At 42.9% G+C, this 26,982-nt stretch overlaps 1 protein-coding gene across 1 annotated transcript in view; it reads left to right on the top strand.

Moving 5' to 3' along the window:
• Nucleotides 1-26,982, top strand: part of PQLC1 (PQ loop repeat containing 1) — a gene marked incomplete at its 5' end in the record, with an annotated part of 61,637 nt that overhangs the window by 33,034 nt on the left and 1,621 nt on the right. Inside the window, one exon of the mRNA XM_009075709.1 lies at nt 9,701-9,917. Coding sequence (XP_009073957.1) covers nt 9,701-9,917 — 217 coding nt within the window. The remainder of the gene's footprint in view (nt 1-9,700; nt 9,918-26,982) is intronic.

The following is a 26,982-nucleotide window of genomic DNA, read 5'->3' as shown; positions in this document are numbered from 1 at the left end:
TTCCTGCTTATCTTGCTGTCAGAAAAAGAAGTCTCTTACTATAGTTAGCATAGGAAGGCGTATCTGGCCAAAAGAAGAGCGAGCTTAGCTCTTATCTGCCGCCTCCATCATTACCACAGTTGGGAGCAAAGGCCTTACTTCACAGCTATGCTTGCAGGTGAAGGGTTGGAGGACTTATTTCTTTAGTTTGATTTGCTCTGGGATTTTTGATTCTCTTGGTATTGGAGGTGAGCAGAATCAAGAGTGTTTGCAGTGAAAGCGTTGGCTGCCTAGCGTCATCAAAACTTTGCTGTGACGCTCCCTGGGCTTCCCATTTCACTGCTGTGCTGCACCTTCAGAGGACTTCCTCCTGAGGTCCATACTTTCTCTGAGTCATGTGGTTTCTAAAGCTGTTTATGCTGCTTTCTCTCCACCTCTCAAATACATAGCTTATTTTCTGTAGCACTAATTCCTTTGGGCAACAGCTACCTCATTCCAGTGCCTTCCCAAGCCCCATGATCTGCCTAGTTATTAGGCTGTTTTCCTTCATCAGTCATCTTGTAAGTCAACTAATTGCTGCTTTTACCAGCTGTTGAGACAATGTCATGGACACACTGACTAAGAACAGTCAACACATTGAGACAGAAAGAGGAGAGGCTTCTTCTGTACTGAGCAGGCAAAAGTGGCAGCAGCACAGTAAGTAATTTCAGTTGTGACACTGCTAGGGAAGCGAGTCTTCACAGAGGAGATACAGTCCTTTAATGACCTGAATTTAGATCTGTCTAAGCTTAAGTGCCTTGCTCTCATAGCAATATTGGTATGTATCTGTGGTGGTGGTTCTCTGTCTTTTTTCTTCTCCTAATCTTACTGGCTTAGTCTACTAGTACACCAGGAGTACAGACCTGGTGTTTTCTCTCAGCTGGACTTGGCAAGCAAACAGTTTGGTTAGCATATGTGGCACAAGGTAGATTTGTAGGGGTTGCAACTGTACCTGCTGCAAGATGGCTTGAAAGCGTCTTCTGTCTGGAGAACTCCAAGAAATGCCCTTGCTTTGGAAGAGACCACTCCAGAGTACTCTTTCACAGGCTTTTCTGGGGGAGGGGAAGTGGGATAGGAGTTTGCTTCTGGCTGACCCAAAACTGGTTACATTTGTTCTGCAGTGATGTGCAGGGATGACTGGGCTGAGCTGTACTGCTCCATGTGGATTTCCCAGCTCAGCTGGCATTCACCAGCAGTTTCTGAGCCCAACAGTTGGAGCCTCGTTCACAGACACCATACTTGCTAAAACTTCCTCTGTATTAGAACAAAAAACTTTCTTCTCCCCTACTTGCTTTTATCATTTTGCCTTTTTTTTTTTAATGCTTATAACATTAGCAGCTGTACTGTGAGGAAGAGGCATGTATGTGCACGCAGGCATATTTAGGTGTATATATAAATGCGCAAGTTAAAATTTTGACAGGGCTGGTGACAGTGCAGCACAAGTGATGTAAAGAATCCTGCATCCTTTTGTAAGACAGTGAGACATCTCAAAGATGACTTAAAAGTCAACCTGATTTTGTGGGTTTATATAACTGCATTTTTCTCTAAAATACTTTTTTCCTTCACTGTGAGACTCCTGTAAACTGATGCTGTGTACGAAGCAAATTGCACTGTGGATAGCACAACAAAGGCTGTCAGCTGCACAGGAAGTGCCTAGGGTATGAATATTCTGATTTAGCTTTTCATTCTTACTTGTGCTGTTTGTTGTTAGCAGCAGGGGCAAAACTTTTGGACTAAAGTGTAACTTTTCAATTTCTGTTCTTTAAGGTTCACAAAATGGTCAATAGCAATGTTATTGCTAATTATCTCTGGAAAAGACCACTGTGCTAAGTGGTATTCAAAGGTTTCCCTTAAACCAAAGGCTATAAAATCAGGGAAGTAGCAAATTAATAGGAAAAGCTTTGAAATAGAGTGTGGATTGTTTGACTTTTTTATCTGTACCAGTGCATTTGTGTGGGACTTTTCAAAAGTAGCTGTAACTAACGTGTCTCTTAACCTTGCAATTGCTAATTCCCTTGGTGAGGAGGTAGAGTAGACCTCATAGGACACGATGGGGAAGGGCAGAGCAGTTGCTGATGCTTGTAGGTATGTTGTGCTGGGGGACAGTATGGAAAATGAATGAGAAGCCCCGAAGTGCTGAAAAACTGTCAGCCTGCTTCTGTGTGATTTTTTTGAGAAGAAGGAAGAAGAGTGGGTAATAACCCTGATCAGGGGGGGAAAAACCCACGAACCTGGTGTGATAAAACAGAGACCCAACATAAAAGATTTTAGAAGCTGGTGATACTATATAAAATGAGGCAAAGAAAACCAAGGCAAGTACTTGCCTTCAGACTAGAGGAGATGACTGAGGGGAGATAGGGATAATGTTGACGTCGAGGAGGTTTCATCTGACCGGAACTTCTAATCTCCAGTGTTTGGGCGTCCTCTATCAAGAACTGAAAACTCCAGTGACTTTTAAAGCAAAAATTCTTTCAATGTGGGTCAGGCTTTCAGCCTTTTTCTCTGCAATGAAGATTTGACATTTTTCCCCTCTCACATGAAAACCTACTGGTTGCTTTTCTTTAACTAAAGGACTTGTGCTAGGCCTTTAAGGAGTGTAAAGTACTAAGAGGACTGGCCTTACTGAAACTGACATTAGTCTAGATGTGGCTAAGGAAAGGCAGTGTATGGGCCAAAGGATGTCAAAACTGGATTTAGTTGAATAAGGGTAATTTGTTTAGTATAAACTGGGGTGATATTTTCAACAGGTGTTCAAGAACCTCTGGAATATTTTGCTCCTATCTTAGACATGCTAGAGACAAAGAAGTGGTAGTGTTTGGGTACTAGGCAGTGTGAAGGCCAGAAGACAACAGCCTGTAGACAGGAATGTTGGTGAGCTGCTGAGGTACTATGGTGACAGGGCTGAGCAGATACTTAGAAGTATGCAAAGATGCAGAAATTCCTAGGTCACAGGCCTGAAGGAATGGAGATGGAGAACACTGTCTCTTTATAGAGACTATGAAAGATGGTGGATTCCTTAATTTTTTTTGGAGAAAGACAGTGGTTTGAATCAGAGCCAGAAGTTTTTGGTGCTAAGCTCTCGTTTCTTATCTTTTGTACCATGAGCGAGAGATAACAAGTCCCTTTTCAGTCCCAGCAAGTGTAAAAGAAAAGCTGGCTTCAGACAGCATTTGCAGCTTTCTATCACTTCTTAAAAAAGGAAGAAAGAAAATCTAAATGTATCAGTTCTCACTATCTGTTTCCAGTGCTGCTTCCTTCCTTCTTTCTGTAAGGAAAGAAGAAAGTGCCTAGCTGGGTATGAAGATGATGAGAGTGAGAGAAGACATTATAGATTGCTCAGTAACTGTCATGCAGATCCTTGCTGCTCTTGTCACCCCAGTTATTTCCTGCATGCTCTGTGGGATATGCAGGAATTTCAGAACAGAGGACCAGAGAAACCCACTTTCTGGCTGGGAGCTGCTCAGAATGAGCAAGGTGAGGAGTGCTAGCCAGCATGCTTCTCTGTAATCCTGCAGCTGTTTTGAGATGAGACAGTGGAAATTGGGATTGCCAGGGAGACAGATAATGCCCAAGGCAAATGTCTGAGGATTTGCCACAGCTGGAGGACTGCAAGTGTAAAAGTCTCCTTTTCAGAATCCACTGCCCAGGCCCCATCTCCTTTGGCAGGTGCTTCCCAAGTCCTCTTCAGAGAATGTGTCAAGATTTCTTTTAATATGCTACTGCTGAGTGCAGGGCATATGTATAACTTAGAGCACTCATTCGAGGTGTGAGAGACTGGAGTTAATTTCTCTTGCAGCCTGGGGATACAAATCTGCATCTTCAGCTGTCCAAAGAATTGCCGTTGTTGCCGGGCTGGGATGAGGAGCTGAACCTCTTTTACAGCAGAGACCACAAGCTTCTTGAGGCAAGCAAAAGAGTAAGTGAGGGGGAGGCTGTTGGACTGCAGCCCAGTGGCTAAGAGTTACAGGTAGAGCAGAGAGTTGCAGGTTCCACCTCCTGCATCGTCAAAGTGTATATTTTACAGTAAGCAGACCATGGATAATAACCTGAAATAATTCCCAGGCATGACTGCATTTTGTAACTGTTCCAGGTTGGCTGAATTACCCTTATCAGGCTCTAAGCTCTCAGGATTTGTATTTCAGTGTTGTTAAGGGGGGCGTTGGGCATCTGACTGCTCGGACTGAACTCCTTTGATCATGTGCGGGAGTAGGCTGTGACAGGAACAGACAGGTCAGGTGGGCAGGCACTGTAGTCCAGAGTTAGGCAGTGGAAATTGGGTGTTCTTTGAATAGCACCACAGTCTCCCAAAACACAAGACTTAGCTGTATCCTGGGGGAAGAGGGTTAACTACCCAGTCATTTGTTTAAAAAAGCATTCGGGGTAGAGGCTGTCCAGCATGTTCTTAGAATGAGTTAGTGAGCAGTGTTTTTCATACAGGAGGTCAAGGGTTTAATTGTGGGAGGCAATTTGGGTGAACAGCTGTGAATTGGCAGTGTTTATAAGAAGCAGGAGAGAGTAAAGTAAAACCAGTAGCCTTCATAAGAAGGAAAGAGTTTACTTCCTTGATGAAGCTATACAGTGGGCTCAAATGCAAACTCTCCCACCTTGCAGACAGGCAATGTAAATTGGAACCTCTTCACTGACCTCAAAATCAGGAAGGAACCAAGCAAAAAGTGGGAACTGGGTCAAATGTCTAAAGATAAGTATAAGTGAATGTAGTACAAGGATGTAGGTACAGAATTGGAAAGGTCAAGGCACAAAATAAGATGCAACTAGCAAGAGAAATTGATAGCTACAGTAAATAATTTTTAGGATGTCAAAGTCTTTGCTTCACTTTTCCAAAAGGAACTAGCATGGTAGCTGGCTTGGTAGAAAATGTTTCTTGACTAAAAATAATGTAACTATTTGGACCTCTGTGTCATCCTGAAGTGAAAGTTGATACTGTGGACTCTTCTTTGTGACACTTGGCATCTATCCGACACAGAACTTTGAATTTACTACTTGCATTTTGACCTGACTAGTGCTAACCATGGTTATTTACAATGCTGTCTTTGCCTGCTTTACATTTTTCCTATCTTACGCGCAATGTGCCTCCCAGAGGTCTTTCAGTCTCATCCTTCTTCACCCTCAAGCTGTGTAGGGTTTTCTCCAGTCAGTGCACAAAGAACCTACTGAGCTGCAACTTCCCCCAGCGCCAATAGGATTTTTCAACATAAATCTCTCATCTGTCAATGGATTAACATATTTAAAATGCAACTCACTGAGTGGATTAAAGGGCTCAGGCATGGATAATAAGATACAGTACCTTTCATGGCTGTAATGCGAATTCTGATCCATACAGGATATTAGTGATTGGGAGTTACTGCTTGAGTTGCATCAGCTGGGTGTGGTTACAAACTCATGTCATGGATTTCTCTCTGGGCAGGATGGGAAAGTAATGAATGGAGCAAGATGTGCAGGCAGTGAATTCCCATTTCAGGGGGTAGGAAGATATGCATCCAGATTTAACTTGGACAGTTTTAAAGATGTTTGCTAGAAATAAATTGTGGTAATGGGATTTATTGTCTTGTCCCAGTATCATATTTATTATTCATAATTTTCTTCAAATGTGAATAATGCCTGCAATAATATTTATAGCTTTGTTTAGTTCTGAGATTACATGGTCCAGGGCACTGATTGGTATCCTCTGGTTATCTTACTGGGACAGAACTTGTCTGCACATATATGTGGATGTTGTTTTGTTTTTAAAATTCCTCTTTTTTTTTTTTTTGAAAGTGCCTTTTTTGTGTATACCCATCACAGTACTCAGCACAACCAATATTTTTTTTATTTGAAAGTGTATTGCTCCCATTACCAAACTAATGTGTTTGGACCCCCTTGAAAAGGGAGCCACTTGGAAAAATGGCTCAGAATTTATTTCCAGATCCTTGAAGTGATGGGTATGTGATTTTTTTTCTCCTCTGAATTTTTGAAACCATTTGTCAAAGAAAATAAGCTTTAGCCTTGGCTAAAAAGAAGCAATCATGTGGCAAAACACTTTAGCAGTTCAAGTAAGGGCCAGAGAAACTACAACACATATGAAAGGTCAGATATGTTGTTCTCTACCTATTTTTTTTCTTTGGTAATGCAGAGTGTGGTGATGTGTGGTGCCCTAAAATAGACTTATGCATCTGGAATATACATCTGTTAAGTATAGCAATTAGTGATTATGGATTGGGTTGTTTTTAAAATAACTCAGATGTTTTTCTGCAAGGCTATTACCAAAGTTATGCTTGTTCTTACCTCTTTTTGTCTTCCCTTCCCTTCCCTTCTTTCTTGAAAATATCTAGCAGAAACTAGAACTTAGTCATAAACTAGTGCAGTGAAATAGAGTCTATCTTGCATTATGATGGTTTTGAGCAAAAGAATCTTAGTCTCCTTTGTATGCTTCAGCTGAAGTCCTGTTTCACACAACATTTTTCGCATCTATGCTTAAGTGTTTGCATGGATCCATGGATTTTTTTTTTAGCTGGCATCGTGGTAGCTGTGTGAATGTTGATTTCTTTTCTGTTCCGTGAACTTCCTAAACTACTGCTCCCTCGATGTGGTGTTAGTTCTTTGATTTCTATTATGAAAATGAACTTGGGGAAATAAGGATTTGGTGTCCAGGGATAGGTATTTTAAAAAGGATCCTTGTGTATGTAGAGAATGCAGGAGGAGAAACAGTGTATTCAGAGCAGACCTGACAGCTGGTAGGAAAGCTTAATGAGTGAGGTGCCAAAGGTCCTGCATGCCCAAGGCAGCACAGCAACCAGATCCAAACTAGTGCTGTCGAGTCCAGGATTTGAGGTGTAATGACTGTATAGCTATCTTGAGAGCGAAGATGGTCTCTTCTAGGGCTGCAGCTGTCTGGAAGAGTGTACTCCCAGCATATGAAGGACACTGACCTGTTGGAGCAAGTCTAGAGGAGGGCCAAGAAGTAAAGGGAAGGGATGGAGCACCTCTCGTATGAGGAAAGGCTAAGAAAATTGGGGTTGTTCAGCCTGGAGAAGAGAAGGCTCTGGGGTGATTGCAGCCTCAGCCTTCCAGTACTTGAAGGGAGCCTTTCTTGTACTCCTTTCTTGTAGAAGAAAGATGGAGAGAAACTTTTTACAAGGGAGAATGGCTTCAAACTGAAGGAGAATAGGTTTAGATTGGATACCCCATTCCTGGAAGTGTTCAAGGCCAGGTTGGATGGAGGTCTGAGCAACCTGGTCTAGTGGACCTACTCAAGCCATTCTGTGTGTTTTGCTTACAGCTGCCACTAGTTTTCAGGTGTTGGTCTGAGACAGTATCTGTTGAACGCTGTATCAAAGTTGAATGGCTCTTGCTGGAAAATTAAAGCAACTTTTCCACCAGCATGTTTGAATGCTAGACCTCTGAATTAAAATAAAAGACTTGCCTTTTTGAGGATCGAAAGCTAGTGCTTTAGGTGTCTGTGAAGAAACTAAAGGCTATGTGAGAACATCCCAGGAGGTTTGAAGGAATAATATGGTAAAAGCAGTTACATCTTAATCAAAAGATATCAGTAGCTCTCCTTTTCTAGAATGGAGGTTGCCTTTTTAAATGGCCTGTAACCTCACCAACTTTTTCGTAATCCCATTTTCTTCTACTGTTCATTGTTCTGGCCCCATTGTATGCCCAAATGCTTCTGTCCCAGAGAGCATCTCTTGTGACTGTAACAGTTGCATAGTGTCACATTTGTTGTGTTGTGTCAGGCCATTTTCTTGGTATTGCTCATTAAGATGGCAAAATCAGTATAAACTGACTCCATTATGCCTCTTTCTATTTTGTGTTGTGCAAATTTGGGTCAGGCAAAGTGAAAAGAATGGGAGTTTTGGGTGTCTCTTACTCCTACTTTGTCACAGATTCTTGTTGACTTTGTTTCTCTCCGGAAAATGCAATAGATATAAATTAAAATGGGTAATGATTTTCCTGCCCTTGTGGTTTTCTTGCGCCTTCCTTTATGTGCTTAATTCTGTTTTGTTACTCCTTCATCTCCCAAAAGGAAAGCCTTCACAAAGCTCCAGAAATGCAGGATGCTCATGTGCTGTGTGGGCTGTGCCAGCACTGGGTCTAACTTTTATTTAGTCTTGTGTCCCTGAATTCTGAGGCTGAGGAGCCACTACCATGAAGTACTGAAAGTCAACATTACATTGACAGTGGTTTTGCCACAGGTTATTTAATTCAGTTCTGGGTGATGGCTGGCAAAGGTTGGGTATGGCTTCTGGCCAGTTTTGCCTTCCTCTTTGTGTGGCAAAGTAAAATGACTCAGCTGGGTGCAGCCAGTAGGTGTCCTAAGGCGTGGGTTTGCCAAGTACTAAAAAGAGGAGACTAGTTAATAAAGAGTGTCTGAGGGCCAGACTGAGGATGATATGAAGGTGTGAAAAGATGCAGAAAATCAAAGTATTATTAGGCATGTATATGTATCCATATTCCCATTTCACTGAGTTTGTTGTTAATGTTAGTCAGTGAAGGTCAGTGTCTTCCTTGCCTGAGTTACCAATAGGACTTTTTTGTAGCTTTCTCTGCTGCTTCTGAGGTGGCAGTGACAGAAATCTTCTAGTGATGTGCTGTGTGTTGCACATATTTGCCCTAGTTGTAGTAACCCTCTTAGGATGGTCGTTCGTTGTCTTGATGGTTAACAGAGCCCGGTTGGTCTGAAGTAGGTATTTTTAACTTCGAGTGCTTTTAGGAAAGGAAGACAGGAACAGTTCTTGGTAATGAACAGTTATTTTAACGTTCTTGTTTTTAAAAATAATGTTATTTTGCTTTACAGTCAATGGTTGTATATTTTGTTATTCATCTATAAGACAACTATATATCTTCCAGTGATATGCTGTCAATGTGCCAAGAAAATGCCGTGGTTGGTTTGTTCTTTTGCTCCTCTCAAGAGGGGATGTTGAGTTTTGTGGTACAGAACTTCATTCTGATGGCTGTAGAAATGGGTGCGCACCCACTCTGCATTCATTGGTGCTGGCAAAGGCAGGAGCAAAGCACATTTTGCCCTTGAAGAGCGGGGATGTCTGTGGGAGGCCTTGTTCCAGGGGGGAATCTTGCCAGGGTCTTGTACCTATCTCAGTGAAACTGTACCAGCTGCGCATGGCAGCTTGCCCCTCACCGCAGGCAGCTGTACTGCACCAGGGAACAGAGCTGTGAACTTCAGGTGACCTTCTAAGCAGCTTGGATTTGAGGCAGTTGGGAGGTACAGAGATAATGACCTAAGAGAGAGAACATTTGCATTGCTGCGCTTGGGGCCTGTCCTTGCTATTATAAAGTTTTTTTGTGAGAGATTTCCTATGCCAGCTCTGCTAGAGTAGTATCCAGTGTTCATTTGATTTTAAATAATGTTTTCTTTTTAAAAGTCGTCTTTGTAAATATTTTGCTGGTTTGCAAGCCTTTGTCTTACTCTTTCTTTATTGAACATCCCCCCCCAATACTTTTGAAATCAAGACTCTTTATTTTTCTGGTTGGTTTTGTGTTTGATGGTGTTTTGGGGGTTTTGTTTGTTCTTATTTTTCTAACCCTTTCCTTCATTTTCTACAGTCTCCTCCCTCCAAAGACTGACTATGGCTCCCTCATGCTTCCCAGTTCTCAATTCTATCCTGACTTAGTTGGTTGGGAAAACATATTTGACTCTTCTTCCATTCCTATTCTGTTGCAGATTTTGACTTGAACTATTTTTGGCATTGGAGCAAGTTTACAGACTACGTGCAGTGTGTCCTCACCTTCACTGGTGTGACTGGTTACATCACTTACCTCTGGCTGGACTCATCCCTCTTTGTGGAAACACTGGGCTTCCTTGCAGTGTTCACCGAGGCTATGCTGGGTGTTCCCCAGCTCTACCGTAACTACCAGAACCGATCTACAGAAGGAATGAGGTATGGTGTTTGTCTTACATAAAACAAGTAACTGTGGGTGCTTGTGTATGTTAATCTCTGTGGTGTGGGAATACTTTTCCAGGAAGGACAATGTCATCTTCCTAATTTTTACTTGGAAATACAACAGGCTCTCTGTCAGTAGGAGTTGGTGCAGCACTGCTGAAGGCTGTGCGAGCTCTGTTGTTAACACCATATCCAGGTCCAGCTGGACAGTTCTAAGGTGCAACACATTTTAGTGGAATAAACATGTGAAACTACCGCCGTTGTCCTTAGCAACGTATGGCAGTTCAACTCAAGCTGTGCTTAACTGGTAATTAGAAATGGACTAAAGAGATCTTGCATATCAAAAGTAATAAAGAGGATGAAAAGATTTTGAGCCTGCAGCAAATAACTGTCAGTGTAACTCATATATTAGCCCGTCACATTTTCTCACATATCTACTCATCAATTTTTCATAATCCATTATTACGTTTGTAGCAAATGACATCAGTATTTATTTTTGTGTCAAAGCTTGAAACTGACATTTAAAAAAGCTCAAATGAGACATTTACAGACATGACTAGGAAACCCTCTGTAAAAAAGTGTGGGACAGAAAACTTTAATCTTGTGCCCATGCTTGGGGCATTAAATTAGATTATCTTTTCATGCTGTTTACTGGATAACGCAATGATAACACTAAGATTTCCAAATTGCAAATGCAACTTGTAAAGCTTTTTGAGAGAGAAAAACTTCATCGTGGTGCATCAATGCACTGGTCTGTAGAAACAGTACAGCAGCAAATTCAGTTCACAGAGTGCTGTGATTATTTGTGACTCTGTCTGTCTTCCCTTTCATTGTTTTGTAGTGATTTCTCTTTCATTGCTTTCAAATTTGCTGGGATAAATTTTTACTTTTGTCAAAACAACCATTTTGCGCTGTTCCTGAAGCAAAGCAGAACCAGGTCAAAGATAGCGACCCTCCTTAACAGTTGTGCCCACAGGTGTTCCAGAATGCATTCCCATCTCTGGTTCTACTCTTGAAGCAGTACTTTGCATGGCGTTGGACATTGATGGGTCTGGGGACTGATGAGACAGTACACAGCTCTATGCTGCTGTACTCCAGTTGGAATATGTTCATAGCAGTACATGTTAGTGCCCTTTCTTTTTTCCAGGCTGTATTGCAGTTTTATTTATGCTGCAGGTACCACATAAACTTTCTAGTGTCATGCAATCCTAAATTGACTAGACAGTCTCTAAGCATTCTGGGCTGTTCCTACTGTGAGAGTCAGTGACTTCTGCTAGTGTACTATCGTTTGTTGAAGGAGCTGTTGGAAATATTTCCTCTGAACGTCCCTTCCTGTGCTTGCTTCTCTGTCTCAAGGCTCATCAGAGAAGAGACCCCAGTCCTGGATGCACTGAAGGGAGCATGTAACAGTCAGCCAGGCTACTCTTAGGACTAAGTTTATGAACTTGCATGGGTATTTACCAGATGGGGGATAGCTGATGCCCACTGCTCAGTGCACAAATTACATGTGTGTGGATGGTTACACTGTCAGAGGTAATTGCACTGGGGATCCTCTGCCCATGAGCTGGGCCAAAATGGCTAGCTGCCAGGCATGCTCTTAGCCAGCCTCAGTTGCAGAGTAAAAGAGATGAGTTTCAAGTGTCTTTGTGACTCTAAGTTTAATGAGGAGAGCAATGAGAATTAAGCTGTTCTATTTAGTGACCTTTTGGACAATCATCACCTCCTAGTTGGAGGCAGTAACTTCTTAAACCACAGTAATCCTGTCACCTGTGGTGCATGAGTGGAGTCCATGTCCCTGATAAAGATCACAGCCTTTACTACTGCCAGAGAAGGGGTTGTTTGGAGGTCCTCATGGCTTGGCTGAGAAAAGCAATAACATGAATCTGTCTCTGAATTGGGACACAATGGGACAAAGCAGCTGTTAAGTCTCTTTAGCACATAATTCCTTTCATAAATATGAACTGACAAAATAGAAATGGAGAAGAAGGTTACAGGATGTGGTCACATCTGATCAGGGTATCCTGCCAGACTCCTCTGATACTGTTTTGTTTCTGAAAAAGGCAGCACCCCTCCCAACACCTGTTTAAAGGACAAGTTGAGGACATCTCATACTTGAGGTAGCAGTCATTTCCTGATAAAGAAACTTGGAGACCAGGGGCCATCAGGGAGGAAAATGGGATGGGTGGCTGTGGTGGCAGGCAGGATACTCTTTAGGAGTCTGTTGTGAAAAAGGTCCTATATCTCACCTCTGTATTTCCATCTGCTACTGCCTGAAAAGTCCCCTACTGAAAATGTCCTCCATGTCTGAGCTAAATATCCGGAGGGCATCTGCAGCTTCGTCGGTCATGTTTATTGTAATAGAGCATGGCTGGAGTGAAGGAATCACAGTTAATGTGCTTTGTAGTGCTCCTGAGAATGAGTCTGCTGGTTCTTTGGTGTCTCTGTTCTGCTGGATAGAGCTCCTCATATCTTTTTTTTTTTGTGTATGTCTTCATGTCTCCCTTCTTTTTGTAGCAATATCTCTACTAGGTCCTGTAGCTTCCTCCCCTGTTCTGAGAGAATGGAGACCATTGGAAAGAGGTGGAAGCAATAAAAGCAGAAAGGAGATACATGCTGAGAAACAGCTTTTGTGGAGCAAAGATAGTGTAGTAAGTCCTGGTGAGCTGATGATTGATGGGTGGAAATTTTCCTGTGATTAAGTAAACAACTAAGCTAGTCAAAGGAACAGAAATTTTCATTATATTCTCTTTGACAATTCACCTGATTACTTTGGGACTTTTGGAAACTAAGGGCTCTGTTCAAGTGATCAAGTACTTTGAATAGTTGCAAACCTAAAAGTACAGTCCTAGTTCTATTAATTATGGTACTAACCTTGACAGAAGTGCTTTTGCAATGAATTGTGTTAACACCTATCAAAGAAATAACAATTTATTCTCCATTCTGTTCAAGAACTAAACTAGTTCTGTCAGGTCATCTAGTGAAAGAATAATTTAATGACTTTAATTGTTATTGCGGTGGATTAGAATTATGAATATGATTATGCTAGAAAAAGGACAAAAGAAACCTCAGAATTTAAGAGCTTTGGAATACAGGAGGCATCCTGTTATATGAGAAAAAATTATGTGGTAAAATATTTCAAGATTTAACACCAAAAACACCTCCCCTCTCCCATCTTTGGGAGGTAGAGATACTGAATCTGCAACAGCTGAGGTCAGATACTCCTTGTACTGCTTTGTGGCAAAAGCCATACAGACAAGAACTTACTCTGTTATTTATCTTTGCATCCTATCTCCTTCTACAATACATGCCTCCCAGTCACTTTCCCCTTCTAGTAAGCTTGAAGTCATGAGAAAAGGTAGTGTTCAATGTGAGGCAGTGGAGAGGGAGGGAAGGTTGGCTCTGGATCTGGCAGCAGTGCTGCTGCACACAGACCTCATTGGGAGAATCACGTCCTTGTGAGGACAACAGCTCTTGTGGAGCTCCTGGAGGGGGGTCGTGTGTGCTTTTGTGCAGGAGGAGGGAGAGCCTCTGAGGGAGGCATGGGCTCATGTAGGCACTGCTGTTATTATGTACTCATCATAATCCATCGGACGTTGTTCCACTGAGGAAGGATGTAGGGTGTTCCTCTCTAGATCTGCAGCCAAGCTGTAGGTGTGTGGTCCTACTCCAGGATGTGTTAACCCTGGGACTGGACAAGGGTCAGTTTACTCCAGGATAGTTTGTTGTATTGAATTCCTGTCTGCTGCCCTGCTCCAGGAAAAGCAACTGTCCTTCTTGAAAGTTTTTGTGAAAGCTTGTCAGAATCACCTGGCAGGAACCCTTTTTGAGTGCCAGCTGCCACTCCAACCCCATGGAGCAGCAGTTTCTTTTCAGTCAGTGCCTGAAGTTCAGAGCCGCTGTATGGCAGAATCTCCTCAGGTCTAAGAAAGAGGTCTGAGCTGGGCTGCATATCTTGGAGTCAGAAGCCACAGTCCATTGGATACCCAAATGTGCCCATCAGTTGTTATCTTGGAAATGTGGGTTTAATGGAGTAAGGTCCTTTTGCAGACGTTGCTGAGGTCCTGATGTGCACTTGTCTCTTCCCTGGCTGTGCTCTGGGCTGCAGAATGCCATTTGCTGTGCCCAGGGCTGCATGTGCAGATGCAGGGTCACAAGGATGCAACCAGGGAAGGGCTGTGTTGTCCCTGTGCAGGCTGTTCCCTCAGTCTCTGTTCTAGTACATGGACAGTTTTCAGTCCGCTTGAAAGGAACCTCCTTTCTGCACATCATTGACTGTCATGTTTGCCTGACATTGCGTCAAAGGCTCAAAACTTTGCCACCTGGAGACAGCCAGCACAATCAGTTACTCTGCTTATGTGTTGATAGGAGCCTGTCTTGAGAAATCTGGCCTGAAAAGCCTGAATGAGGAAAATCTCAGTATTTCATTCAATTAGGTTATTGTGTGTTAGGTTATTATGAAATGGAGAAAATACTAATTTAGTCCCTTCTGTGGCAGCACTGAGTCAGCCACAGTGATTATCCTGTTTTAAAAAGCAGAAATCACTGAAGGAGAAACAATTGTCATTTATTGTCTCAGAAGCTGCTGCAGTCAAGAGTTGCAAATTTTAAGAATGCTTTTCTGTTCAGCAGTGTTTTATAAGGTGCACTGCAGCTGTGAGGTAGTTATGAATGTTTATCTGAAATGTATCCAGTGAAATGAGTGCAAAAAAGTATGAAAGAAATAAATGGTATTAAATGTGTTATATTATACAATATATATAAGATTTTCTCTTTTCCTCTATAGGTAATCTTAAAAATACTAGAAGACAGTATTTCCTAGGGAGATAAAATTTTGTTGTGGGGTGCTTTTATTTAGTACTGCTATAAAGCTTTTTCCTTTATGACACATGCAGCTCTTTATATCATTTTTTAAGAGAAACTTTTGACTTCTGAGAACAGTGTTTGTCCCAGAGACAAATCCTGCCTTTATTCAAACAATGTGAAGATTAATGAAAGCTGCTAGATTTTTCTGCCTGTATGGGATTAGCTAGGTGCTGTGATAAACAGATGTAGAAGGCTTTATTCAGGACTGGCTAGCCAATGTCTGGCCACCTCCTCTAGTGAGATATTAGATTTAGAGAGATGGGGCAAGTGCTTTAAAAATACTACTGCTGTGGTTTTTTGGGAATTTTTTATTTGTGAATAAATAAAACAGCTCCAGCAGGTTACTTCCTTTGGAGTTATGCTGTTTAAGAGAAAACAAAACTTGAAGCTTGAGAGAAGTAGCAAGAGTTGTGCTCAGGCACGAACTATGCATTAGCTTCTTAATAAATTCATTCAACAGAGATGTTAGAGGCAGTTCACATCTATTATGGCAACTCTGTTACATGTCTGTGCTTCTTTGGGAAGGCTCAGTAAAGGAGTAAGAGAAATTAGCTAGAAAAGAAGGAAACTTAAAAGAGGATGATGCAGACAATGGCAGTAACAAATATTTTAGTTTTTTTCCCCCCAGCTCCTGTTTCTCACTGTCAGAAATTGTATGGATGAGAGCAAAATCAAAGAAGTAGGAGTAGGGATAATGGATGCCTGTGTGAGAGATGTCCTTTTCTGAGTGTGCCATATACATAAAGCAGACACTGACCAGTACAGTGGTGAGCTGAGTTAGTAGTACATTGTTTCCAGTCCAGGACTAAAATCAAGGAAGATACTGAATAGAGAGAGAGCTGTTTCTCTCAGACTTTGGAATTGTAGACTCCAGATGCTGATATAGCAATGTTTACTCTTATTCTTAAAATAGCAGTTGCTTTGTGTATTAAACAGACAACAGAGGAGGTGGAAGAGTGGTGTGGGAAGTGAGAGCCATTTCGTTAAAAACAAACAAACAAACAAAACCCAGAATAGCTCTGTGGGTTCAAATTATCTTACTCAGCTAAGAAGCAGGTTTTCATTGCAGAAAGCATTGTGTAGACAATCATAAAGGACTAAGTTAGAAAGTAGTTCTCAGAGGACTAATTAGGAACTAAAAGGTATATCTGGGACCCTGGCAAATAGAGAAATCAAGTGCCTAAGCATGAGCCAGAATTAAATCGGGTAAACATAGAATTGGTAGTACTACTTAAAAGTGGTTTGTACTTAATGTATAGCCCATTCCATAGTTCCCCTGCCTTTCCTTTTACACTAAGTTAATCAAAACTCTCTGTCACTGTACCTACAAATTGCCTATTTTAAACTATTCTTATAATTTACTGTAGTTCTGTGATTGTATTCTTTCATCTTCCTAAATGCTCTTTGTTTCTACTCAGATCTTTAATTTTCTGTGTGGAGTTACAAAAATTGTTGCCATTGCTTCTGAGGCTCCCACCAGCATTCATACAGTTTTCTGATGAAGTTTTACTTGTTTCATTGTTTTGCTTTGGTGACATTTCTTCTGCTGCTACTGTGGCAGTGATCAGCTGGTTGCTATTGTCCTTTATGTAAAATAGTCTGAGGTTTCTCATTTCTGGACTTTGCATACATATCCAGGTTTGGGGAGTAGTCAGGTAGTCAGTAAACAATATTTATGACTGGATGGACCAGGTTTTGTACAGCTACAAGGCCTACTACTAACAGTTTCTGTTCTCTCTTAACCTTTTCATTTGTGGTTCTAATAGACACCAGGAACATCTGATTTACTTCCTGCCTCTGCCAGTTTTAAAGTTAAGAGTCTGAAAAAAGTCCATAGTGCTCAGATGATTTCTAGTTTCTTCTCCATTGGAAGTGTTACTACATCAGGAAAGTACACAGGCTTGGTCTCGGTGTACTCAGGATGAAGGCAGGGTCCTGTCAGCTTGCAAGCAGGTCGACTGAAACCATTCTGTTCTGATCCCAGGAAGCAAATGGATTCTCTCCTCCTTTTCAGACCTTCTTTTCACTTACAGCACACCTGCAATCGGTGCCCCAGGTTCAAGGACCGGCACTTTCTGCTTGACTCTCTGCAGATGTGTGGCCCATGGGTTGCTGTGTTGGGGTCAGCACTGCATTTACCTCTGTGCTTGCCTGCTGTGTCTCTGCAGTGCTGTTATCTCAAGGCCTGCGGCAGCACAGTATGAGGCTCCAAAGACAGTTCTTTGTGCCCTGTGAACTTAACACATCTGAGAATTTCATGAACTGAAGGAGTAGGCGAGTGGAAAAATCCAGGAGGAAGACCTTCCTTCCCTCACCCTCACAGCACTCCTGACAGTGTGAGCACCAGTATCCACTACCCTTAAGCATCCCAAAGATTGTAGCACAGTGTGGACTGCTAAAGCTCCTGAACATACTGAACCTCTTTCTCATTTCTCTTCCCCTGGCACCTCATCCCATCAGTTCAAAAAGTGAATTCAAAGCAAATAACTTCAAACCAAAAGCATTCATCTTTTACAAATAGTTCAAGGCTTCTGTACAGTAATAGGAATAAAGCTGTGCTGGCATGTTTAATGAGTGTCCTCTTCAGCTGGTGCTTTTCTCTGTGCCCTGGAAATGTGAATTACAAGACAAAATTTATTGTACTTCTGTTACAAAACCATTCCATTAAGTTTGGGCACTGGATTTTCTGCTGGCAAGGAAGTGTCATGCAAGGTGTTTTGCATAGTTAAGGTCAGGCCAAGGCACAAAAGGTCAGAATTGAACTTGTCATGAAGGCACCTGAGAGATGAAAGTTTTCTAAAAATGTCTTTTTCCTCTGTTACCTAACGAATTTGGGAACAAAAGTGTCTTGAATCTTGAAACTCTAGCACCTCTACTGTTTTGCCAGAGTTCACCTCAGCCAGTTGTGTAAGTGGGATAAGTTACCTGCTTATGTGGTTGCAGGATTGTCTCCCTCAGTGCAGTAGGACTGAGTGGGATTAGAATTATGGAATGGAAGAAAACTGAGATTTGAGTTTGAAGAAATGTAGGTTGAAATGCAAATATCCATAATGGTAATACTGACTGTGATGAAGATCTGTAAAGTGAGTAGAGTGGTGAGTAATGTAAGTGATTAATAGATGAGCTAGATCAACAGGGAAAAGAGACTGATGGACCTTGGGCCAGGAAGTGACTTTGCAGGGTGGTCCAAAAAGACTACCAAGAAAGAATCAGGTAGAGAATGGGAGTTGGGCAGATTCAAGTGCATTGACTACGGAGGTTTTCTGTTTCAGGTTTGACCAATTATGGTGTATTTGGTCCCCTGCTCCTCAGACACAGAGGGTCAAGCAAACAGAAGAAGAGTGGGAAGTGCAGAGACTGATGTACTGAATGATCTGCCCAAAAACTGAGATAGGGGAGGAAGTGCTTGTAGCATTCTTGAGTGGGATGTAGAAACAAACAAAACTTAATGTCAGAAAAAGTTGTTTTAACAAGGCTCAAAGGTAGGGTTTTAATTTGTTCTGAGGAGGATGGCCGGGAATGATATATGTCCACATAAGGGAATGGAATTATATGCCAAGCCACATGTCCTGGCATTGTCAGGTAAGCTCTCAGGGTAGTTGTGGAAGCCCTGTCCCTTCAGGTACTAAGTCTAGTATTAGAGAATTTCCTAAAGCAGGATTCATAGTGTGCAAAGGGCAGATGGCAAGAGTTTGGGAATGAGGAGAGCCTAGGGGATGTCTATCCTTGTTGAACTGCAAAGACCCTACTTGGGCTGAAATTGTAAGATTTGTTTCATGCTGCTATGTGTGGGATGTGGTGGTGATGCTTTTATTTCAGTTCTCTGTAGAGCAGGTCTTTAAAGCACTGCTCTGCAACCACTGTGGGTCAGTGGTAATGCTGCACGTGGGAAGTGGCTCAGAAAGGGTTGGTTTGTGGTGCACCTGCTGTGACAAAGCACAGCCTTCCCTCTGGGCTTTGCTTTGGCAAACAGCACACAGGTGTCTGGTGTGTCACTGCACCATTAACTTCACTTCTATACCTCTGTGTGTACGTGAGCATGTGGAAGGAAAGGGGGAATCCTGGCATTTCATACGAGAAATTAGATGCTGGCATACCTTCATATAGAGATTGCAAGGGCTTATTTCATAGAATCATTAAGGTTGGAAAAGACCTCTGAGATCACCAAGTCCAACCATTAACCTAATTAACACTGCCAGGTCCACCATTATTTCCTTATAATGGTGAGGTGTTTGGGAGAAGAATGCAAGCTTTGTTTCTTGCAAAAATCTGAACCTTATTTCCAGGCCCCTGCAGGGAAATGAGCCATGGGAAGGAATGCTGGTTTCTGGGATTTGCTTCCTGCCAGCTGAAAGGCAGGAATGGTCCTTTTACTATCCATCTTTCAGTGTGTGATATGGTGCCCTGGGACAGGCTGTAAGAGAAGATGGGCAGCATAAGAGCATCTAGAACAGCATGACCCAGCAACTGTGCTGACAGCTCCACCAATTGTAATGCCTTGAGCAAGAGGTGAGAGACAGGGAAGGGGAGAACAGATCCTCAAGAACAACTTCACGAGTGAGATGTTGAAGGGTGGTGCAGTTTAGGTGTGCTCTGTACCACTTTCATTAAGTTGACACTCTCCTGTGCGTTGGCAGCTGACTGTATTACTGTGAGCAGTACAGGGTGTGATTTGCTGCCCTGGCACCCAAGGACAGCTGCTCCCTGCCATGGCAGCACTTCTTGAAGCGTCCCAATCCACCAGTGGCAGAAGCAGAGCCCATCTGATATGTGTTCATACCACATGTCTGAGCAGACCTGAGCTTTGCAGTCTGGCCAGCATCCATCTGTGTCTCCTGGCAAGAAGGGCACTGGTGTGAATTGTGTTTCAATTCTTTCTTCTGATCCACAGAAGAGATTTATTTTCACACCTGCTGTACAGAACTTGGGGTGTTTTAGGCCATTTGAGACCTGCTGCCCTTCTTTCTGCAGCACAAGTTACAGAGTACTAGAAATACTTTGGAGGTGTTAAGGGTCACCAGTTTCTAGACCCCTATAGACTAAACTTCAGGAATGGTTGCTTGGCATAGCCAGAGACCTTGCCAGTGGTCTTGGACTATCCATCATCCCTGTGTGCCATGTCTTGTAGCTTCCCCTTGACTATCCTTTCAGACACATACTTACAAATACTGGGAGTTTATAAAACAGATATTCATGGAGAAATAGAATTGAAAAACACCCATTTATCCTATTTTTCCATAAAACTTTGTTGTTTATTTGTGAATCTGCATAAGATGCATATAATAAAAAAAGAAGCTGCCAACAACCAATCACTTTAAACTGCATGTTTTTGGGTTTGTTTGCCTGATGGTGTTTCCAGAGTGAAATCCTTCATTTCATCTTTCCTCAGCAATGTGTACAGGCCCTGAAAATCACAGGAGCTTTCAGATGGTTTGCTCTTGTGTTGCAGCCCACTGTGGTAACCATTGCTTGTGGTTAGGGGTGACTGCTTCAGCATGGTTACAGAAGTCCAGAATAAATGCTGGATCTCTCTTGCTGCATACTCCTCTTTACTCCTGCTAGTACTATGGGGCTGGGCAGATATATTTCTCTGGAGATGGTCAGTGCTACTCCAGCCTCAGAGGAATTGTTGAGAAGTGAGGTAAGGCACCCTCATGGAGCAGAGCACGTAGGACTGGTGAACAGTTTCATGCTTGAATTCCCAGCTGGCTGTGCAGTATTTAAAACAAGATCTTTGCTTGCTCACACAGAAGGACCTGTCTTAGGGTATGCATACTTAGTTTACAGATTTTCAAATTTCAGACACTTTTTTTTCCCTTTTAATAACTATTGTTTAGCATCAGGATAACTCCTTTTTGTGTTAAGCCATATGGCATTTTATTAGGAACAAATGCTCTATTTATTAGTTTTTGTTTGTTTTGTGTAGTGTTAAAAATACCATGGCATTCATGTTTTCTGGTCTGTGTTTCATTGCTGTAGGCAGGCCAGCCTCTGATTGAAGTGCAGTGTTACGGATGCTTGCTGTCTTCTCTAAGTAGACTATTTTGGAGCTGCAAATGGGAGCTGAAAGTTTTCCAAAGTCAGGATGTTATAACTGAATCTGCTTTCCCTTCCAGACATTCCCATGCAAATGGCTTGTGGGAAGTAGCAGCTTAAAAGTTTGCAGGAGCAATACCTTCTGTACCCTCTTCCTTACTTCCCAAAACCAAATGCAGTGTTCAAAATACTCATTGACAGGCTGTTTCAATGTGGACTTCATTCCTGAAAGAAATACTATCTTGTCAGCTCTTAAATGATTTTATTTTGATTTTATATCCCCAGTCATTTAAAGAACTGTCATGATTCTTTAACATATATGAAAGTGCTGATATATGAAGATATGTCTAAAACTGTGACAGTCTAATCAGATTTTTTGATTCTGCAAAACCTGTGTCGTGGTCCAGTACTTGGTCATGAAGAGGGGAGGTTGTGGTCAACTTCCACTGCTTCTTGAACAAAAAGAGTCCAGGCTAATTCTCCTCTTTTTAGTTCCCTCCTCATTTTAGTTCCCATTGCCTGAGATAGGGAAAAAAATCAACTTTCAAAGTAGATAAAACTCAATAAATTATACTAGTTTTTCTGTTACTGAAAATAACTTAGGAGTTTTGAGTTCATTGACTGTCTGAGCACAATTAGTCCCAAGTTTGTGACTGTAGCAGGATGTAATTACATCAGGGCAACACATACCTCCTGTTGCTATTTGTGCTGAAATGTCTGGTCAAACCACTACAGGATTTCTCAACGGAAGTCACTGTCTAATGTCTGATTCTCTTTGAGTCTTCCAGCTTGCAGGATATTTTTGGGTTTGTGTGTTACGCTACAAACATGCAGAGTCATAACGTCGATGTGAGAAAACCTACAGTGCAAACGGAAAGCGTGCACAGCCGTGTCTTCTTGTGTAGGTTTTGTGCTAAGTACCAGCCTGCAGAGTGCTGCTCTGCAGCCCTGCTAGCATGCTGCTGTTTGTAAGCTGTCTTGATGGATGGTTGCAACTAGTCTTAAGTCAGAATGGTTAACCAAGGGGACTTCACATCGCTTTTTTCCTTCACAAGATCCTTCTTTGTGGTAGTTTTTGTTCTTTTAGATGAAGGAAGAAGAAAGGTGTAATGACCAAGTGACAAATGTTGAACAGAGTGTGCAAAGATTCCGATGGAAAATCAGAGGCTTGAGACTGTTGAGCAGAAGGAATGAAGATGCTGAAAAGTTTTGATTAGAGTAGTATTAGTCTTGGATAAGATGGATTGAGCCTAAATATCTGGCTAATGTCATTGTTCTGTAAATTACTCAGCCTCTAGTATAGTTCCACAAAGAGAAGCAATAGAAAATTATTTTCTTTTTCTTTCTTTTGAATGCCCTTTACAAGCTCTTTCTACATCTGAATAATTCCAGAGGTATTCTGTAAAAATTACGGTTCACTGGTTGACTGCAGATACAGTGTACTACTAGGTGGTTTTTACCTCTGGTTGCTGTCACTTCAGAATTACTACACAACATACAAGGAACCTGAATGAAGCAAGTTGTTACGTGAGAAAAGTGAATGCTGTTTTCCAGCATGCCATTTATTTATTCAGCAAATGAAGATGGGTATAGCATGTTTATGAAATCTACCATCAGCGGGAGAGAACAGCAGCGCCGTAGGGCAATTTTATATTACCATATTAAAAACCAGCATTTACCAACCCACCTCTAGTCTAGTGTCTGATCAGAAGTTGGTGGTGTCACTCTGAGAATTTATTCCAGTAGCAGAATAAATAAGTACTCTTTCAAATTTTGAGAGCAGTTGAAAAACACCAGCTTTTCCTCTTTGTGGTCAGTCGCAATTTATGCAGACTTGACATTGACTGTTACTACATTTGCAACTCCTTGTATCAAGCTCAGCTGTAAGGAAGGCACTTGCTTTTTAGGAGGTTTGTTGTCATTGGATACTGCAGTACTGATTTGCATTACTGGGAAGTGCTATTTTTATCGCAAGTCTGCCTCAGCCTCTGGCAATACCAGTTATTTGAGCACAGTTCCTGCCTCCTGCCTCTCCTGTTGGCATCTCTCTTGTCACACAGCCAAATGCTGCCATTTATTTATTTCTGCATCCCCAAGTTTCTTTGTGGCTTTTCTCACCCCTAACCTCCTACTCCTTTGTGCTAAGTTGTGCTGTTCTACTAGACTGTACCCTCCCTATTAACAAGATGAGCATTTCTTGCCTTGCACTTCTCCCCAGCTTAGTGGTGCATAATTTCAGGAAAGATACCCACTTGTTTACTCCTATATCCTGCTTTGCTGTGTAGCCAGTGCTGCACTCGTGTGACTTTGCAGCTGTCAGGAAGATAGAGCATGAAATTGGTCTTTGTGAGATAGGCTGGGAAATTTTTGCTGCGTGCAGCCTTGTTGTGCCGGGCTCTCCAGTCTCTGGCAGTGTTGATGGTGGGCCCAGACTATTGTAGCAAAGCCTCATCTGCATTAACAGCACGGCATTTTCTCTTGCACTGTGAAGCCAAGGGCCAGACATACACCAATGGGCTATGATCTGCCAGCCTGTGGTGACTGGCACGTGGCACTGCAAAGGTGCGGATCGATGGGGCTGAGGCCACTTGTAGCAGCTGGGTCTTGCACTTAGGTTGCAACAACCCCATGCAGTGCCACAGACTTAGGCAAGAGTGCCTGGAAAGCTGCTCAGTGGAAAAGGACCTGGGGGTGATGGTCCTTGGGGCTGATGGTCAACAGCCAGCTGAATATGGAGGCATTTAAAAGATGTGTAAATGTAGCACTTAGGGGCAATGGTTTAGTGGTGGACTTGGCAGGGTTAGGCTGGTTTAGGTTAACGGTCGAACTCAATGATCTTAGAGTGTCTTTTCCAACCTAAATTATCCTGTGATTCACTCAGCAAATGGAGGTTACCACAGAGCAGTGAATGAAGGACTTAGGTGTGCTCTCCCTTTTTTCCTCTTCCTTCCCAACAACCAGCTGAAAATTCCTATTTCTTCTGGGCAGTAAACCCCTCCGTCTCTCACAGACATTGCTCTTTTCTGCTTCAGGGCAGGTAAGAGGCAGCTATCTGCCCAAGATAGATTGGTTTCTTACTTGTCTACCCTAAAAGAATAAATAAAAGAATTACCTCTCTTCCCCAAGTAGCTGAGTGAAGTTGAGAGGTTGTGGACAAAAACTGGCTTTTCTATGCTGTGTGGCCTCCTGAAGTGACATACAGCTGGAAGTATGAGACCAGGGATAGTGCATCCATGCAGTCAGTCACAGACAGTCACCACTGCATTGTTGTGAGTCACATCTGTGTATGCAGCAAGGACAAAGCAATTGCAAAGCCCAAATAAGGGGGCAGGAGCATTACTGTTGTGCCAAGTGTCTGAAAATTAGGACTTGACAGAAGCTTTGTTGATGGTGTAAACTTCATTCAGCCCATCTCGCAGCCTTCTGAAGCATGGGCCTGTGCTGTGGTAGTGGGGGCAGGGGCAGCTCTATTCCCCCTGAGATGCCATGCAGACACTCGATGGGTTTCTCAACAGCTTTCAGGCTATGTACAAACTGGTGCTGGTTGAGATGGGAGAGAGCCAGCAGCAGTTGTAGCTTTTCCCTTCCCTAGGATGGGCACTGGAGGAGTGAGATGTGTACTTATTTGGAGAGGGTACTGGGGGCATTCAGGGATGCTTGCAGATATTACAGTGATGAGGTGAGGGTCCTGGGCCAGCACACATCTCTTCTGCTCATTCCCTAGCTTCACCTTTGTGGTGGATTGACCTTGGCTAGGTGCCAGGTGCTTACCAAGCTACTCCTACCACTCACACTCCTCACCTGGACGGAGGAAGAGAAAAATAGAACAAAAGGCTCATGGGTATAAGTACAGGGGGATCGCTCACCAGTTACGGTCATGGGCAAAACAGATTCAACTCAGGGAAATGAAATTAATTTATTGCCAATCAAAATCAGAGTATGATAATGACAAATAAATCTTAAAACACCTTCCCCTGACCCCTCCGTTCTTCCTAGGCTCAGTTTTACTGACTTCTCTACATCTTCCCTGCAAGTGGCCGAAGGGGGACAGGGAATGGGGATTGCAACCAGTTCATTACATGTTGTGTCTGTTGCTCCATCCCCCTCATGCTCTTTTGCTACTCCATCTGGAGTTCATCCCATGGGAGGCAGTTCTCCATGAACTTTTTCAGCATGGGTCCTTCCCATGGTATGCAGTTCTTCATTAACTGCTCCAGTGTGGGTCCTTTACATGGGGTACAGCCCTTCAGGAATGGACAGCTCCATCGTGGGTCTCCCATGGGGTCACGAGTCCTGCCAGCAAACCTGCTCCACTGTGGGCTGCTCTTTTTACAGGCCTACAGGTCTGGCCAGAAGCCTGCTCCAGCACGGGCTTCCCACAGGGTCACAGCCTCCTTTGGGCATGCATGAGTTTCAGTGTAGAGTCCTCCATGGTGGATCTCTGCTCCCCTATGGACCTCTACAGTCTGCAGGGGCACAATCTTCACCACAGGCTGCAAGGGAATCTCTGCTCTGGTGCCTGGAGCACCTCTTCCCATTTCTTTTCCACTGACCTGGGGGTCTGCAGGGTTGTTCCTCTCACATGTTCTCATGTCCTCTCACCCGGCTGCTGCTGTTGTGCAGCAGGTTTTTTCCCCTTCTTAAATACCTAGAGGCACTACCATCTGATGGGCTTGGCCTTGGCCAGCAGTGGGTCCACCTTGGAGCCAGCTGGCATTGGCTCTGACAGGTTCTCACAGAAGTTACTTTGCAGCACCACACCACCACCTCTACCCTCCTTCCAAAACCTTGCCATACAAACTCAATACAGCCCTGAATGCCCTTGTCTCAGGTTATAGTCCTTTGTCTGTGCACCCAAATTCAGGTTGTTTCTAAGGTTTTGTGTACCAAGTTCTCAGTTCTTTTCTGTTCCTGTCTTTGCCTGACCTGCTCCAGCCTCTTTTTCCTATTCCTTTCTCATCTGGCCAATCTCTTGGCTCCTCTGATGTCCCTTTTGCTATCCTCTATGGCAGTGTCACCTCTTGCATGACACTGTCCCTGTTTCCTTGCCAAACTGTGCTGGACATGCTCCTTTTGGAGCTCTCCTCTGGAGACCAGCTGGCACTCCCACAGTCACTGCTTTGTATCAAGCCAAGTGGCTCTGAAAGCCTTGATGCAGCTGCAGTACTAAGTTTTGTGGGACATCAAGGGTTTTTTATAGTTTTTTTTTTTTTCATTTTTATAGTACCTTGGTGATTTGCAGGTTTTCTCTGCTGTTTTGTCCATGCTACTGGACAGAGAAGGATGTATATTTTTTGGTACAGTGATAGACCAGTGGTGTTAGCTCTTTAAACTACCTGTTGCATTTCTTAAAAACATTTTTGCCAAGGACAAGTTGAGACTTTCCTATGTATTGTCACATCCTAGAGAGAACTCCAGGCATGATGCTGTTTTGCTTGAGTGTCAGCGGAAGACGGGGGCTCTGTAACATGCAAAGGCTGTCAAAGTATGCACCATGTTACCCAGCCAGTATTGCAGACTGTTGAGTTCACAGGTGGCTTCCTAGCAAAACCCAGAATTGCTTTGTCGAACTTGGCACAGCATGTGACACAGCTAGAGGTGTGCTTGGCTCCTATGGCACCGCAAGGTTTCCCTCAGTGATTGACTATTCTTCCTTTGAAGGGGTTAGCTCTTTTGTAGGTCGTGCATCTTCTGACAGTGTGTATCTTCTCCACTACACTGCACCACAGGGTCAATTAAAAAACCCAGCTAGCCTTCTCCATGTGAGGAATATGTGACAAATATCCTTTGCATGTTGAATTCCTATTCAGCTATTTCATGGCATCCCTGAATTGCCTTTCTGTCAAGCAGTTAATTTGATCATCCAGGTTGAGCAAGTGCTTTTAGTGAGGATCCCCAGCCACGCCAGGACAGATTCACAATTAAATTGTGATCAGTTGCACAGCAGACACTGATAAGCTTAAAATCAGAGGAGGAGGAACGTTGGCTGCCAGCAAGCAAGGTGCCAGTTTTATCACCCTCAGAGTTTATTGCCCTTCCTAATTAAAATATCAATCATTCCCCACCACCACCTGCATCTGCAAATCTCCTGTAAGTGTGATGTGAAGTGACCTGGTATGACTGGAAATGTGCACAGGGTAGGTGGTACAGGCTATTTGCACCA

This window comes from Acanthisitta chloris, unplaced genomic scaffold, assembly GCF_000695815.1.
Source record: "Acanthisitta chloris isolate BGI_N310 unplaced genomic scaffold, ASM69581v1 scaffold8955, whole genome shotgun sequence".
Taxonomy (NCBI): domain Eukaryota; kingdom Metazoa; phylum Chordata; class Aves; order Passeriformes; family Acanthisittidae; genus Acanthisitta; species Acanthisitta chloris.
The sequence above is the reverse complement of the archived record's forward strand: the minus strand, read 5'-3'. Positions and strand labels throughout refer to the sequence as shown.